General features: G+C 38.7%; 1 protein-coding gene across 1 annotated transcript in view; it reads right to left on the bottom strand.

Annotated features, from left to right (window-relative positions):
• The window catches only part of LOC129234267 (catalase-like), a 123,409-nt gene that overhangs the window by 24,245 nt on the left and 83,815 nt on the right, over positions 1 to 15,349 (bottom strand). The window contains 6 exon segments of the mRNA XM_054868262.1: positions 980 to 1,159; positions 2,588 to 2,629; positions 2,631 to 2,770; positions 7,501 to 7,652; positions 12,818 to 12,951; positions 13,843 to 13,880. Of these exon segments, the coding sequence (XP_054724237.1) occupies positions 980 to 1,159; positions 2,588 to 2,629; positions 2,631 to 2,770; positions 7,501 to 7,652; positions 12,818 to 12,951; positions 13,843 to 13,880 (686 nt within the window).

Raw genomic sequence — 15,349 nt, 5'->3', positions numbered from 1 at the left:
CGCAGGCTCGGTTTCTATTCCCGGTTCGGGCACATCGACTCAGCCGTTTTTTCCATCAGTGGGTCGATAAAACGAGTGCTAAGCGCGCTTGGGAACTAAACACAAGGTATGTTCCGTGTTCGGCTGACCACCTAACCGGTACATCTGCCTGGCCCCCCAGAGCCCTAGGTCAGGAAGACTGAGATGAACACAGTAGGCCATAGCCGCCATGGGCTTTCGTGCCACTGGGTTTGGTTTTTCGTCGGCCATGTGTATTTTTACTTCCTTTTACAAAAAAGGAAGTATTGTATTAGCGAAAAAATTTGTACTCAAAAATCGGCCTTAATTTCCATTTCACTCACCCCCGAATGAACGGAAATATCCATTTTGACGATTTCCGAGTTAATTATAACGAGTTTTCTCGTGACGTCTGTATGTACGCATGTAGGTATGTCGCACAACAACGGTATGTCCTAGAAAGTTGAATTTTGGTACGCAGACTCTTAGTGGGGTCTAGTTGCGCATCTCTCCTTTTGGTTGCATTCGGGTGTTTCTAAAGGGGTCTTTTGCCCCTTTTTGGGGGGAAATCATTGTTAATTTCGATGTATACTCAAGTGGTGTTATAATTTGGCGGACACTTGGCAATATATCGCCAGTCTTTTAGTCGCCAAGTTTTGTCGCCAACTTGGCGACAAAATTGGCGATTTTTTTTTTTAATTTGTTTCAATTTGGCCACTCTTGGTGATATTTAGAGAGTAAACTTTTGAATCACTTTAAAATTGCCAGTAATGGGGAAATGACATTAAATTGGGGTAAAAGGAAGTCATGTGATGCACACATCAGCTCGTTTAATTTTCTATTTGTAATATTATTCATTTTCTTTTTGAAGGACTCTGTCAGTGTTTTGTACTCTCGCACAAAGAAACAAATGAACAAACAGACAAAGAAACACCGTCACCTTGATGTATTATAGATGATGGTGCAAATTCATTCTACTCACCTGAAAAATGAACTTGGCAAAGACAGATTCGTTTGCTGCATTCACCAGTTTGAAAGCGTTGACTGAGAATCCGTCCATGTACCGATAGGCGAGGGGTATTCCTCGGTCCCCGAACAGGAAGGTGAAGAGGGCTGTTGTCTCCGGCACCAAGGAGTTGAAATCCCAAACAGCATTCGGATCCTGTTGAATAAGAAGCAGTGAGCTTTAGTCGGGCAGGTTTTCCGATGGTTATCACTTCTTACACAATAATGTAAAGAAGTAATAAACAACAATGGCCGTTGAGCCCTTGAAATCAAAAGAAATGTTAATCACTATAAGTTGGGACTGCCAAATATGGCAACATTACCCAAATGACATGCACGGTGGGGAGATGGTTGGCCAACGGTGGCTACCAAAGTTGCACGCATTGTTGGGAGATGGTTGGCCAACGGTGGCTGCCAAAGTTGCGCGCACTGTGGGCAAATGGTTGGCCAACGGTGACTACCAAAGTTGCATGCACTGTGGGGAGATGGTTGGCCAACGGTGGCTGCCAAAGTTGCACGCACTGTGGGGAGATGGTTGGCCAACGGTGGCTGCCAAAATTGCACGCACTGTGGGGAAATGGTTGGCCAGAGGTGGCTACCAAAGTTGCTCGCACTGTGGGGAGATGGTTGGTCAAAAGTGGCTACTAAAGTTGCACGCACTGTGGGCAAATGGTTGGCCAACGGTGACTACCAAAGTTGCATGCACTGTGGGGAGATGGTTGGCCAACGGTGGCTGCCAAAGTTGCACGCACTGTGGGGAGATGGTTGGCCAGAGGTGGCTACCAAAGTTGCTCGCACTGTCGGGAGATGGTTGGTCAAAGGTGGCTACTAAAGTTGCACGCACTGTGGGGAGATGGTTGGCCAGCGGTGGACAAAGCATTACCCAAAGGCTTTCAAACTCCAGAATTCTCATTGGCACATGGCTTTTTGGATATAAAATATAATTGTAGATAGACGCAAATCAAAAGAGACCCTTACCCTACTCCTGAAAATGTAACCAATGGGGAATGGTGAGTTGGCAACGAACGATGAGCCAAGGATAACCCTACAATTTCTGGGCATCGTTGGGCCAACCGTGAATATTTTCGATGGATTATCGTTGGAAACTTGCCACGGTGGCAGATCGTTAACCTTTCGTTCGTAATTGGTTGGTTGGGTTCCGGCAGCCAAAGCGGACATTGCCTACCGTTGGCCAAAAATAAGCTCCCAACATGACCAACCAATTGAGTCTGCTACTAGGGTAAGGCCATCTTCCTCCTCGTTTCTCTACGTAATATAGCAACAATCTTCTAAATCGTGATTTTATCGCCATCAGACAGCCAACTAATGATAAAGCGCTATCCGCAAGCAGTTTGCTATTAGCAGGAAAACTAAGGACTGTTATTGCAACGCACCGATAAAGGAATCGTCGTACTTAACGAAATCTCTCTAAAAATTGAACAGTCCTCGAAAGTAACTCATGAGGTTCTGTGAGTGTGACCAGTAACTTATTTTTGTTTGATGCCATTTCAGAAGATGCTGCTGATAACCTTCATACGTAAAGCGAAAGAGGTAAATGATAATAAAGATTTTTGACAGTACGTACCTTGAAATTGGACACCGGATTGCCTGTCTGCGAGTGGATAAAAACTCGGGAAAAGGAAAGGGTCTCTAATAGGGAAAACTGGGGTGTGGACTGCTACCAAATTCCAGTCGCCCTCCTCCGTAAAAAACCGGGTTGCGAATCCTCTGATGTCCCGCACTGTGTCTGCTGAGCCCAGTTGACCATCTACAAGGGAGTAAAAAAAATTTATTGAATGAAGATTTCACTTTAGACTTCCTTTATGATCCAATACAATAGAACCTCGTTTCACGCGGGGGTTAAGTTCCACAAAAATGCCACGTAAATCGAAACCGCGTAAATTGAGACCTAATACTACTGTTAAAATAGGGGTTTGGTTCCGTAGATAACAAAGTACTTCATTCTAGTGATGACTAACTGTATATTAAGTTTAATGTGTACTTAGATCAACTTTTATGCACAACGTACACAAAAAAATATAAATTAATTTCGTGTTCTATTTATAAAGAGGAGCTAGCTATGATAGTCTTTTGGCAGTCATTAAGAGTTTTTCTCTGTCATTCTTTGCAGAGCATTAACGCATCCACGATCCCTTGCGTCATTTCCATGTTAAAATCTTCCTTCGCGGACAAATCAGAAAAATCATTTCTATTGTCTAGGAAGGATTCAAAATTTTTATTGTGAACGTTTTTGGTTGTGTGTCACCGAAGTCGGTATCCTCGTTGGTTTCGACTTCCTTTGTCACTCCTAAAAGCTCTTCTTCCAGTGAGCTCTGAACTGTGTGAGTTTAATAAATTTACTTCTGGAAAGAGCTCTGGAACCAATCGTCTCCAGTGGACCAAGCTCGATTATTAGCACGCCAAAATGCAGTTGATTACGCGTAATCTGCAATCTTTAGGAGTTTGGATGTTGAAAGAGGGGAAAATTTCATCTGTTTGCATTGCCGCATCCGCGTAGAACCGAAACTCATCCCGCGTAAAATAAAATAAAGGTGTCAAATCTTAAACCGCGTATAATCGAAATCGCGTAAAATAAACCAGCGTAAAACGAGGGTCTACCGTACTATCGACAGAGACATATATAGATGACACAGTCGAACTTTGGCCTAACAGAGGGAACAACTAGGATATTTGTTAAAATACCAACACGTGGGGCTACTTGAGCTTCCATGGGCTACTTGAACCGATGAGAAAGAAGTGTTTAAAATCCGTCCTGCTCTTATAAAACTTAATGTATAGACTTAAAAAAATTTCTCCATGACAGGTAGCAGTCCTAGGTAGAGGCTGGAGCATTAAACAAAGTTTCTGTTATTCCAGCATTTTTTTCTGATTGAGGTTATGATTGCAAGTTGTCTAAGCAATTGTTTTTTGTGTCTGCAAACTTTCACAAACTTCATGGAAACATCTGACATCATCGAGGTCAAGATAGTTTTATGTTTTCATTCTATTTCGTAATTAAATAACAGTGTTTTAAGGTTTTAGCTATATAATTAAAACAGTAACTAATATAAGTTAGTAAAAGAGCACTGGTTGCCTTAAAATGGGGCTACTTGAACCCAGCGTTCAAACAGCCCCAAACCTTATTTCATCACTAAGTTATGTTAAGTAAGGTTTGTAATCTTTTTAAATGAAGAGCTTAGTTACTATTTATACCCGTTAATTTGCAGATCCGGGGATAAAGAGGGTTCAAAAGTAAAAGAGAACCCCTTGAAGTAGGAAATAATGCGGATTGTTAAGAGGAAAAATTACAATTGTGTCCAGATTCTACTAATTCCGGAGAAATGTCTTAGAGACTGGCATCAGCTTATTTTCACTTAAGTATATCAACTCTAAAAAGGAAATTCAAAGATCGTCCACAAAACAAGCCTGGGCATCCTGTAGGATTTAGTAGCGAGGAAGAGCCCAGGCATTATATAATATCAGAGAAAATAAATCCACCCAAGCCACATCAAAGAGAGGAGTTCTCATTCTTTTTAATGTTTAAGTAATGAGCATTTCGGTTGGTTTTAGCTGTAAATTGATTATGTTTCTATTTGATAAATTATGTTTGCTTAAAATGTTTTTATGTATACGTTGACTTTATATTAATTTATATAAATAATTTACTATTTATATAAATAGTTTGCTCACTAGAATGTACGTTTTGAGTTTTTTTTTTTTTTTTTCAAAATCATTGGTCATTCTTGATACCACCACCTGTTTTACAGCTTTTCTCTAATGGATTTGCTGAGTGGGACCAAGTAGCTCCAGCGCGGGGCTACTTGAACCCAATTTTTAAAAACAGAAAAAAAATATAAAGAATTAAAATTGTTGTTTAAAAAAAGGCTTTAGGTGGTAGCGGGACGTCTGAAAAAACAAGGATATAAGTTCCCATTAAGGGTTATCAAAGCATTCAGTGTAAAACTCGCAAAAAGTATGAAATTTTGGGTCCAATTAGCCCCACTTTACGGTAGTTGCCTAATTGCTATTGGCTGCTTACGACTCCTGGTTTAGAGTCATTTTGACTCTGTAAAGCAAGTGTACACATAAGAGTTTAAAGCCATATTTGCTCTGAGTTATATTGAAACTTATTTGGCGATCTTTAACAGTATTGAGAAATGTCAAAGGACGTTTTAATAAAACAAGCAAAACAAAATTAAAAGTTTCATTAGGATGTAAAACAATTCGCCGAATAAATTCACCAATATTAAAAGTTCCATTAAAACTTCGAATAATCCAGTAATCATTTTGATGAGATTTGGAATGTGAAATGTGATTTAACGTTTCAGTTTTTAAAATTTTTGTTGATCTCGATTAAAACTTTTCGGACATACGTATTTTCTGAGACTGAACTATAGGTACCTAGATCTCAGTTGGTGAGGATTTTCTAGTTTTCAAATATCTCTATGTTAAAACCTAGGCCGATAATACATAACGTTATCATCATTTACCATGTTGAACTTTATTAATCACTCAAGACGACAAGTTATGATTAAACCTTTAAAAAGTAAAAAAAAGGGTAACTGATGGACTAAAAAAATTCTTGATACATTTTCAAGCAGAGGGCAAATTGTAACCTCCGGCAACAACAGGTCAGATCAAGTTTTTCAATGTGTTTTCTAACTACCAAACGGCACGAGCTTGAGGGTCACAGATCTGAACAAAATTCTGGATTTAGGTTAATTCCCACTAGATATGAACCCAGGTGAAGCGGTTTGACTCCATAGGCGGCTGCAACTGGGGTCCAAAGCTGTTATTTGAGTCCAGAAAAGGAATGGTTATTCCTTTCAAATTAAACTTTTTTTAAACTCTTTTCTGGCATTTGCATTGCAGTATGAGCCAATTAAATACATTCACAACACAGAATAAATCTCCCCCCCCCTCCATTGTTGTACTGAAAAGAGACGCCGAATGTCTTGGAAGGGTAGATATTGTCCCAAAGTTTCCAATTTCAATAGAAATCCTTGCAATTCTCTGGAGTCCTGCCAATTAGTGTGGTTCAGACGGCAAAAACTTGAGAGTCACGAATCTGGATAAACTTTTGGGTTTATGTCAATTCGTACTAGATATGAGCCCATTTAAAATAGTTTGATCGCATAGGCTCTAGTTCGGCAACAAGGTGGGTCTAAATTTGCTTGTTTGGTTTCGAAACTGCGATCGAGTTTTTATTGGAATTTTAAACTTGCCACAACATTTGTTCTCCTAACATCTGTCGCGTCTCTTGTTAGTACAACGTAGGGACAGTGAAATTTACTCCATACTGTGAATGCATTCACTTATGCGATACTGCAATGCAATATCAAGAAAGGAGTGAAAAAAGGTTTATTTCAAAAAAAAAAAAAAAAATTCCTTTTCTGGAGCCAAACTAGAAACTTTCGACCCCCAGTACGACCAAACTAGGGCCTATGCAGTAAACCGCTTCACCTGGGTTCATATCTAGTGGGAATTAACCTAAATCCAAAATTTCATCCAGATCTGTGACCCTCAAGTTCGTGCCGTTTGGTAGTAAGTTAAAATCAGGTGGTCCATAGTTGGGCCACGGGGAAAAAATTCCCTTCCTCTTCCTTACAACTTTGTTTTTTTTTTAAACAATTCACATTTGAAAGACGAGATGTATAGCTACCATTGCTAAAGTCCTCAATTTTCTAAATCAAAGATGTATACGGAATTTTCATTGAAAACATCGAAAAATGGCCCATAGTAGAACCATTTTACGGTAGTCTACTGATCAGGGATCATACCTGAAATCTAGTAGGGAATGCGGAAGAAATGATGGGAGTGCCGGTCCCAGTGTACTGCCGCAGCAGGCGATAAAAGAACCATTGCCAGCATGCTTTACTGTTTTCAATCATGCAAATACACTTGACATAGAGCACCCATTTATTGCGTAGTTAAGATAATATCGCGTGACACAGGTAAAAGTTTACAAAAAAAGCTTATTTAAAATACTGAAATCAGTGGCGTACCTAGCATGGTGACACCCGGGGCGGTAATTTGTGGTGTCACACCCCCTCCCCTACAACCGCAAAAAAATGTTTTTTTTTTATTATTCTATGTAAACATGAAATTCATACAATTTTCAGTCTAAGTACTCACAGTATGAACGTAATCCTGGGTCTCGTCACTCCACGATGTGGAGGGGGGAGGTGTAGAAGGAGGCGTTCCGGGAAAAAGTGTTGCCCCCGAAAAATATTCAAATTTGTAGTTTTAAAAATGCATTTTAGCTTCATATTATTTAGCAACTTGCAATTCTACTTTGGATGTCGGCCCCCAGACGGGAAACACCCGGGGAGGGACCCCTTCCCCGTAGTGACTCCACTGCTGAAATCTCACAAAATGTTAATCAGAATTATTTAGCCTGATCGACCCGCTCGTGACGATGGAATGACAGACGAGAGTTTCGTTTCGACTCGATAATGAACGCCACGAAACAAACCGACAGCCTTTTCTGCCACTTACTGGTGATCGAGAATCGAGTGACGACCCGACTCCTCTTCCCGATCCCGTCGAAGACCTTGGCCTTGCTGAATCGGGTGATGTCGTCGGTCACCTCGAAGTAGCCGTAAGCCCCGTTTCCTTTGGCGTGCACGACTCGCTCTGGAATCCTCTCCCTGTTGGCAAGAAAATACAGAGTAAAAGACGAGGCCTTTATTTTTACTTCCTTTTACAAAAAAGGAAGTGTTCGCGAAAAAATTTTCACCCAAAAATCAGCCTTAATTTCCATTTTGCTCACCCCCAAATAAATATTGAGTTTTTTTTTTAACTCGACCACACGTGGATATGTGCCTAGGAACGTACAGACACCCGAAGTATCCGTTTTGACGATCCCCGAGTTAATTACAACGAGTTTTCTCGTGACGTCTGTATCTACGTATGTATTCGCATAACTCAAGAACGGAATGCCCTAGAAAGTTGAAATTTGGTACGTAGAATCCTAGTGGGGTCTAGTTGTGCACCTTCCTTTTTGGTTGCATTCGTATGCTCCAAAAGGATTCTTTTGCCCCTTTTTTGGGGGGGGAATCATTGTTAATGTCGATGTAACTCAAGTGGTGTTGTAATTTGGCGGACACTTGGCGATATATCGCCAGTTTTTTGGTCGCCAAGTTTTGTCGCCCACTTGGCAACAAATTTGGCGATTTTTCTTTTTTAAAATCTGGTTTCAATTTGGCCATTGTTGGTGATATTTAGAGAGTAAATTATTGAATCATATTAAAACTGCCAATAATGAGAAAATGACATTAAATTAGAGTAAAAGGAAGTCATGTGATGCACACATCAGCTCGTTTCCTAATGCAGGCGTCCCTCGTATAACACGGTACTTCTACAACACGGTTTCGATATTACACGGTACCAAATGCGATTATTATAGCACGGTATCGATATGACACGGTACGGAACTTGAATTTAATACTTCATTGTTTTGATATATCTCGAATATTATATTTTAAAAAGATGGAATTTCATTTTTGTTTAATACATTCTACAGGGCGTTTCAAAAAGAATGACTAAATTTGAAATGCTTATATTGTGAAAACTTTTGAAAATAGACACTTCAGTTTAATTTTATATTACATGGATAGTAATAAAGTTTTTTTTACATACAAAATTAAAGGTGCTCAATATGTCCACTTTTAGATGCATGGTCATACGTCTACATGGTAGTCAAATTTGTCCCAAACTTTTGCAGGCCTGTCTGCATCGACTGCTTCCTTAACAACCCATGTCTTTGAATTGTTTATACCATCTTCTAATGCTCTTCAAGGCGGGAGGTTTAACACTAGGGTATTCTTGATGAAAATCACGCTGAACAGTTGCTGTGGACTTGCACATCGCGAATTTTAGAACAGAATACGAATTTTGTTGTGCAGTTGCCATTTTCACAAACACTGAAATGGGGGGCAAAGAAAGAGAGTTAGCGCTACCTGTTGGCAACTCCGTGAAACTCAAGATTTTCCCCATTCTAACGATATCTTTATTTAATGAAATGGATTAAAATCTGAATAGTTATGATTTTTTGAAATAGGGTAATTCTTTTTGAAAAACCCAGTATTAATGGTTAATAACTCTAATAAGATTTTACTTAGTTTTATGAAACTTAGTTTCGATATAACACGGTATACATCCCTTGATTTACATTATTTGTATGTCTCGTATAACACGGTTTCGATATAACACGATACACATCCCTTGATTTACATTATTTGTAAGTCTCATATAACACGGAACACGGTTTCGATATAACACTATGCATCTTAACATGATTTTTCTCATGCACATACATAATTAGTATAAATAAGTAAAAATGTTATTTTTAAAAAAGTCTCGTATAACACGGTTTCGATAATACACGGAACGAAATAACCGAGTTATACATGGGACACCTGTACTGTAAACTCTCGATAACTCGAAGCTTCATAACCGGAAAATGCCTTTTTCTTCAAGTTTTCATTGGGTCATAAACTCTTGAGAAGGCTGTGAGAGTTTCCCAAAATTCGGGTCACCTTTGACACGACTGAGAAGAGACAAAATGGAGGGAGTGAAGACTCCCATTCATGAAACCAAGACCCCCAAGTCACGTGATAGAATTTAAAGCAAAGCATTGTGGAAGAAATAAGGTTTCTTTCGCTTGTTTCACGCAAAACGTGTCAGCCATTCGTCGTTGTTGAGTCACATGACTTGGGGTCTTTGACCAAGCTTTTTCTTAGCCAATGAGTGGACTTGCTCCCTCCATTTACTAATTCCTGCTCTAAGATTGACACCGGTTACCGAGAGTTGACTAACCAGCTACCTATAGAAGAAAACATACAAGATTCGATCCCCAGTTCTATTTTTCTTCTTTTTTTACTTCCTTTTATGAAACGAGCTGCTGTGTGCATCACATGACTTCCTTTTACTCCAATTTAATGTCATTTCCCCATTACTGGCAATTTTAATGTGATTCAATTGTTTGCTCTCTAAATATCACCAACAGTGGACGAATTGAAACCAAAATTTAAAATAAAAAAAAAATCGCCAAATTTGTCGCCAAGTTGGTTATGCGAGACACATTCACACATACGCACATGTACATACGGACGTCACGAGAAAATTCGTTGTAATTAACTCGGGGGTCGTCAAAATGGATATTTCGGGTGTCTGTACGTTCCTAGGCATATATCCACGTTTGATCGGGTCGAAAAAAAACTCAACATTCATTCGGGGGTGAGAAAAATAGAAATTAAGGCCGATTTTTGAGTGAAATTTTTTTCGCGAATACAATATTTCCTTTTTTGTAAGAGGAAGTAAAAAGGAAGTATTGTATTCGCGAAAAAATTTCGCGAGTGTTTTTTTCGACTCGACCACACGTGGGTATGGCCTAAGAACGTATAGACACGCGAACTATCCATTTTGACGATTCCCGAGTTAATTACAACGAGTTTTCTCGTGACGTATGTGTGCGTATGTAAGTCGCATAACTCAAGAACGGTATGTCCTAGAAAGTTGAAATTTGGTACCTAGACTCCTAGTGGGGTCTCGTTGTGCACCTCCCCTTTTGGTTGCATTCGGGTGTTTCTAAAGGGGACTTTTGCCCCTTTTTGGGGGGAAATCATTGTTAATTTCGATGTAAACTCAAGTGGTGTTATAATTTGTCGGATACTTGGCGATGTAGCGTCAGTCTTTTGGTCGTCAAGTTTTGTCGCCAAATTGGCGACAAATTTGGCGATTTGTTTTGTTTTTTTCTTTTTATCTGGTTCCATTTTGGTCACTGTTGGTGATATTTAGAGAGTAAACTATTGAATCAATTAAAATTGCCAATAATGAGGAAATGACATTAAATTGGAGTAAAGGGAAGTCATATGATGCACACATCAGCTCGTTTTTACTACAGGCGCGTGTAGTTAGGTATTTGAAATAAAATAGTTTTGTAAGTCACAAAATGCGTGATCTGCAATATTTGACAGGTCAGTGTTTATGTCTTTCAAAACACACTACAGGCATGAAGCACAAAACTGAATTAAATATCAGTCTCAAACTCCAAGAAATGATAATGCGGGAGCAACAATTCTGTACCTCAAAGCCAGACTATAAGTAACTCCCATAATCGCGATTTTACAGAAGAATGGAAAAAAGGTTATCTGGTGCTCGCAAAAGATGGGACTCGAACTCTTTTAAAGCAGGTACATAATTACAAAGGTTTTTTTTTTTTCAAAGGAATTACATTCACATGACTCGAAATAGGATTCTACATACAATGCTTGTTGTACACAGCTTACATGGAGTCTTAGAAGTTATAAACATCTGCAGAACACCATCCATGTCCTAAAATGGCTGAATTCTATGTCATGTTCTCGCAGATGTATTGCGGTTAAATGCTAGAAAAATATCGGCTAGATCATGACGCTGATTTCAGCAGTGATACGACATGAAGGATGCTCTACCGAGTTTGATAATTTTAAGACTTCAAGGTATCTGTATACAGGGTGTTCTGTTTTGACCTGCAAGACCTTTATTTTCGCAATCGTTAGTCCTAGATGTATACTTTCAATTGCAAAAATGTTCAAAATCGGGTACAGGGTTAAGACATTGAAAGTTTGAAGTAAAAATAAAAATAGGTCAAAAAATACAAAATTTTACTTTTTATACGGGCCCCATGTCCTCTAACTTATGTTTAGAGAAATAATCTCTATTGAAAAAGAATTCGAATACAAAAAGTTTGAAAATAGTACGACCAATATTCACCGAGATATGAAACGCAGCGTTTTGTGACTTAAACCACATTTCACTCGACGTCAATAACGCCTTTTGGGGGAAATATAGCAGTTAACATGTGTTTAAAATTATACTTGTGCATAGAGTGGTTTTTCAAATTGCGCGAGGCTTTGTCGCGTGTTTCTGCGTATCACGGCAGAACTTTTGCATGTATTTTTAATAGCAATGAAAAATATGAATACTTTGTTTTTCTTACTTTGACGACCTGTCATTCTTCTGAAAGTGCGGTAAGTTCCAATCTCACCTTTTGTATGGTCCCTTAAAACTTTGAACTAGAATATCTCCTCGAGTTTGGTCGTACAAATGTCAAGTTTTTTGTGGTAGTAATAATATCTTTCAATGGAGATTATGTCCCTAAACATAAGTTAGGGGGACCTGGGGCCCGTATAAAAAGTTAAATGTTGTATTTCTAGACTCATTTTTATTTTTGCTTCAAACTTTCAATATCTTAACTTTGCATCTGATTTTGAACATTTTTGCAGTTAGGACTAACGGTTGCGAAAATAAAGGTCTTGCAGGCTAAAATGGAACACCCTTTATAACAAATACCCACACTAACTAACGCAATCTACATTCAGTAAGTTACCGCCCTATAGCCAGGACTAAGTCAGAAATACATGAAATACCTTAGCCCTGGCTATAGGGCGGTAACTTATGCCTTAGCCCTGGCCTTATACCATGAATGCCTTAGCCCTGGCTATAGGGCGGTAACTTACTGAATGTACCTTGCCTGGCCTTCAATCTTCGAGTTGAACCGAACCATTGTTTCGGTCACTCGTCTAGTCAGTGCTGATTCTGAATTATCTACCAGTTTGTTTGGCACTCTAGGCTTTCTTAAGAGGTTTTCCACCTCCAGCTCAGTCACTCCTATGCCGGGCTGATGAGTGCTAATAAGCACGAAGCTGCAGTCCTCGGCTTGAATTGACTGAGCTGGCGGTGCATTTCATGTAACTAACGTAATGTCGGAAATAGAAATTGCTTACTTTCGGCTCACTCTGTGTTAAATATTAAAAGCAAAAACAGTCACCTAGTAAAGTGGGATATTTCTTCCAAGAACACTATATCTTGCAGCAGTTGTGGACCCCTTGGCCCTGCAGTAATAATGTTCCATTTATCTCCGATCGGTCTGCCAGATTCAGTCGTCAGAATCCCGGAATCAGCCTTAAAGAAAAAGTCAAGTTCATAATATTTGTTTCATACAATAGGGAAGTCGCAACCTATTAAATGTTCATATATTGACAGTTGGATATTGTTAATTGACCCTCAAAACTAGAAAAGTCACCATCGCCGAATTTTAAAGCACCGTGATTGATTTTTAATGAATTTTTAAAAATCCACGCGCAAAAGTGCGCTCTTCTGAAACGTCACGTGCTTACGTCACAGGGCACTCATGGGCAGCCTTCCGCCGAAGATCCCTTGTTTTCGCTACGGACACTTTGAGCGCGCTGATATTTTTATTTTTTAGATTTTCAATAATCTATGGAGGCCGGATTCGTTGAAGCACAATCTAATAATCTTCCTCAAGTAACATCAATGATGGTATTTGTATATTTCCGAGAGGATGAGACGTTTAATGTTTCAGAAACGCGAGGAGTTAAATGCGAGGAGGTAAGCCTTTCGTCTTCGAAACCAACTGCACGTTCTTCGGTTTTTCCCCCGGCGGAAGAGCGCATGACGTCACTTCCTGTGTCATTTGACGTCACAAGCGCTTGAACTTTAAAAATTAATTTAAAAAAACTACTTATCGTATCGCAAAATTTTTTTCACCTATGATGTTCATACATGTTACTCTATCATATAAAAATAAAATTGAAAAATCGAAAACTTCCCTATTGCCGCATTTTTTCACACACACCTTTGGTTCCATACCAGCTAATTATCAAGCCTTCAAATTTGCCCATTGGCTTTCATTTATTCCATTTCTGATTGTATTTTTTGAATTAAAGAGATCAATAAATCGATAAAAAAAATAGTAAAACCAGAAAAAGTGCAAAAAAAGTTTTAAAATGAAAAGCCGTAAAGTGAAGTTGTACATTGAAAGAAGATACTTACGGCATATTCTTCATATTTAATATTGTCAGTGTATTGACCTAGAAGAGCAACAAAAAAGTCATAAGCCAATTGAAATAATAAAAGCAATAATTAAAATAATTCACAAAGTATAAAAACAAATTTATCACTATCATTATTATTTTTCATTTTACTTCCTTACATGAGGGGTTGCATTCAAAAATGCTTGAAGGAATGTAAATTTTATGAAGCAGACATAATAGTTGAGAAGTTTCGGTTGGGTAAAAATTTTTAGTTTAGCGATTGAATCTGATTGTTACCTTCAGTCAAAAGTACAACTTTTAGTCACTAAAATTGATAAAATTAAAAAAAAAAAAACATGGAATCAGAAAAAAACTTTTATTTTTCCAATAATTATTTTTTATTTATTTTTTATCATGTCCGATTTTGGAAATAGGCGAGGTTTTAATGACGTCACAAGTGATGTACTTTGGCGCGCTACTCCTTTGAAACGCTGAATGTTTAGGAATTGTTAATAAAAAGGTTGCCATTAAACAGTATTAAACGGTGTGCTGGTGACTATATGTCATATACAGGCGTCCCTCGTATAACACGGTACTTGTACAACACGGTTTCGATATGACACGGCGCAAAACTTTAATTGATAACTACACGGTTTTAATGTAACACGAATTTTAAAAGAAATAATTCAATTTTTGTTCAACACAGAGTCATTCCATGTCAAATGACCTAATTTTTACTTTCTTCTATATCTAATATATAGAAGAAAGTATTGGATTCGTGCAAATTTTCGAATTTCGACGGATTTGAACGTTTTGAGGTGTGCTGAGTCCATTTCGACTATTTTTGGAAAATGTCTGTCTGTCTGTGTGTGTGTGTGTGTGTATGTGTGTGTGTGTGTGTTTGTATGTGTGTGTGTCACGTCTGTGTGTGACCAGTTTTTTGTGGCCGCTCTACAGCAAAAACTACCGCATGAAATCGAACGAAATTTGGTACACATATGTGCCCCTGTGTGAACTTGTGCCCATTGGTTTTTGGCACGAATTCCTCCAAGGGGGGTGGAGCAATGGGACGTTTTTTGAGTTACGCGTGCTTGCTATTCCTCAGGAAGTAACTGGCGGAATCAAACAAAATTTGGTCCATATGTTGCCATTAACAGGAACAGGCGCTGATTCAATTTTGGTGGCAATAACTCAAACGGGGGTTGAGCTATGGAACGTTTTTTGTCGTCAATTGTGACTGCTGTATCTCAAGAAATAATGAACGGAATGAAAGAAAAATTTATCGGCAAGTAGCCCTTAGTGGGTATAAGAGCTGCTTTTATTTTGGTGTCAAAAGCTGAAAAGGGGGTGGCGCAATCGGATGTTTTTTTTTTCATTGTGAGTGCCATATTTCAAGAAGTAATGCTATGTTCTGGATGAAATTTGGAATAATCCGCCAATTTACAATAGTGAATCTATTTGTAAATAGGCGTTGTTTCAATTTTGGCGCCAATCGCTCGATGGGGGGCTGATTTTTTTTTGTGTAA

The sequence above is a fragment of the Uloborus diversus genome, chromosome 1 (genome assembly GCF_026930045.1).
Source record: "Uloborus diversus isolate 005 chromosome 1, Udiv.v.3.1, whole genome shotgun sequence".
Taxonomy (NCBI): domain Eukaryota; kingdom Metazoa; phylum Arthropoda; class Arachnida; order Araneae; family Uloboridae; genus Uloborus; species Uloborus diversus.
This window is presented reverse-complemented; position numbering and strand designations above follow the sequence as displayed.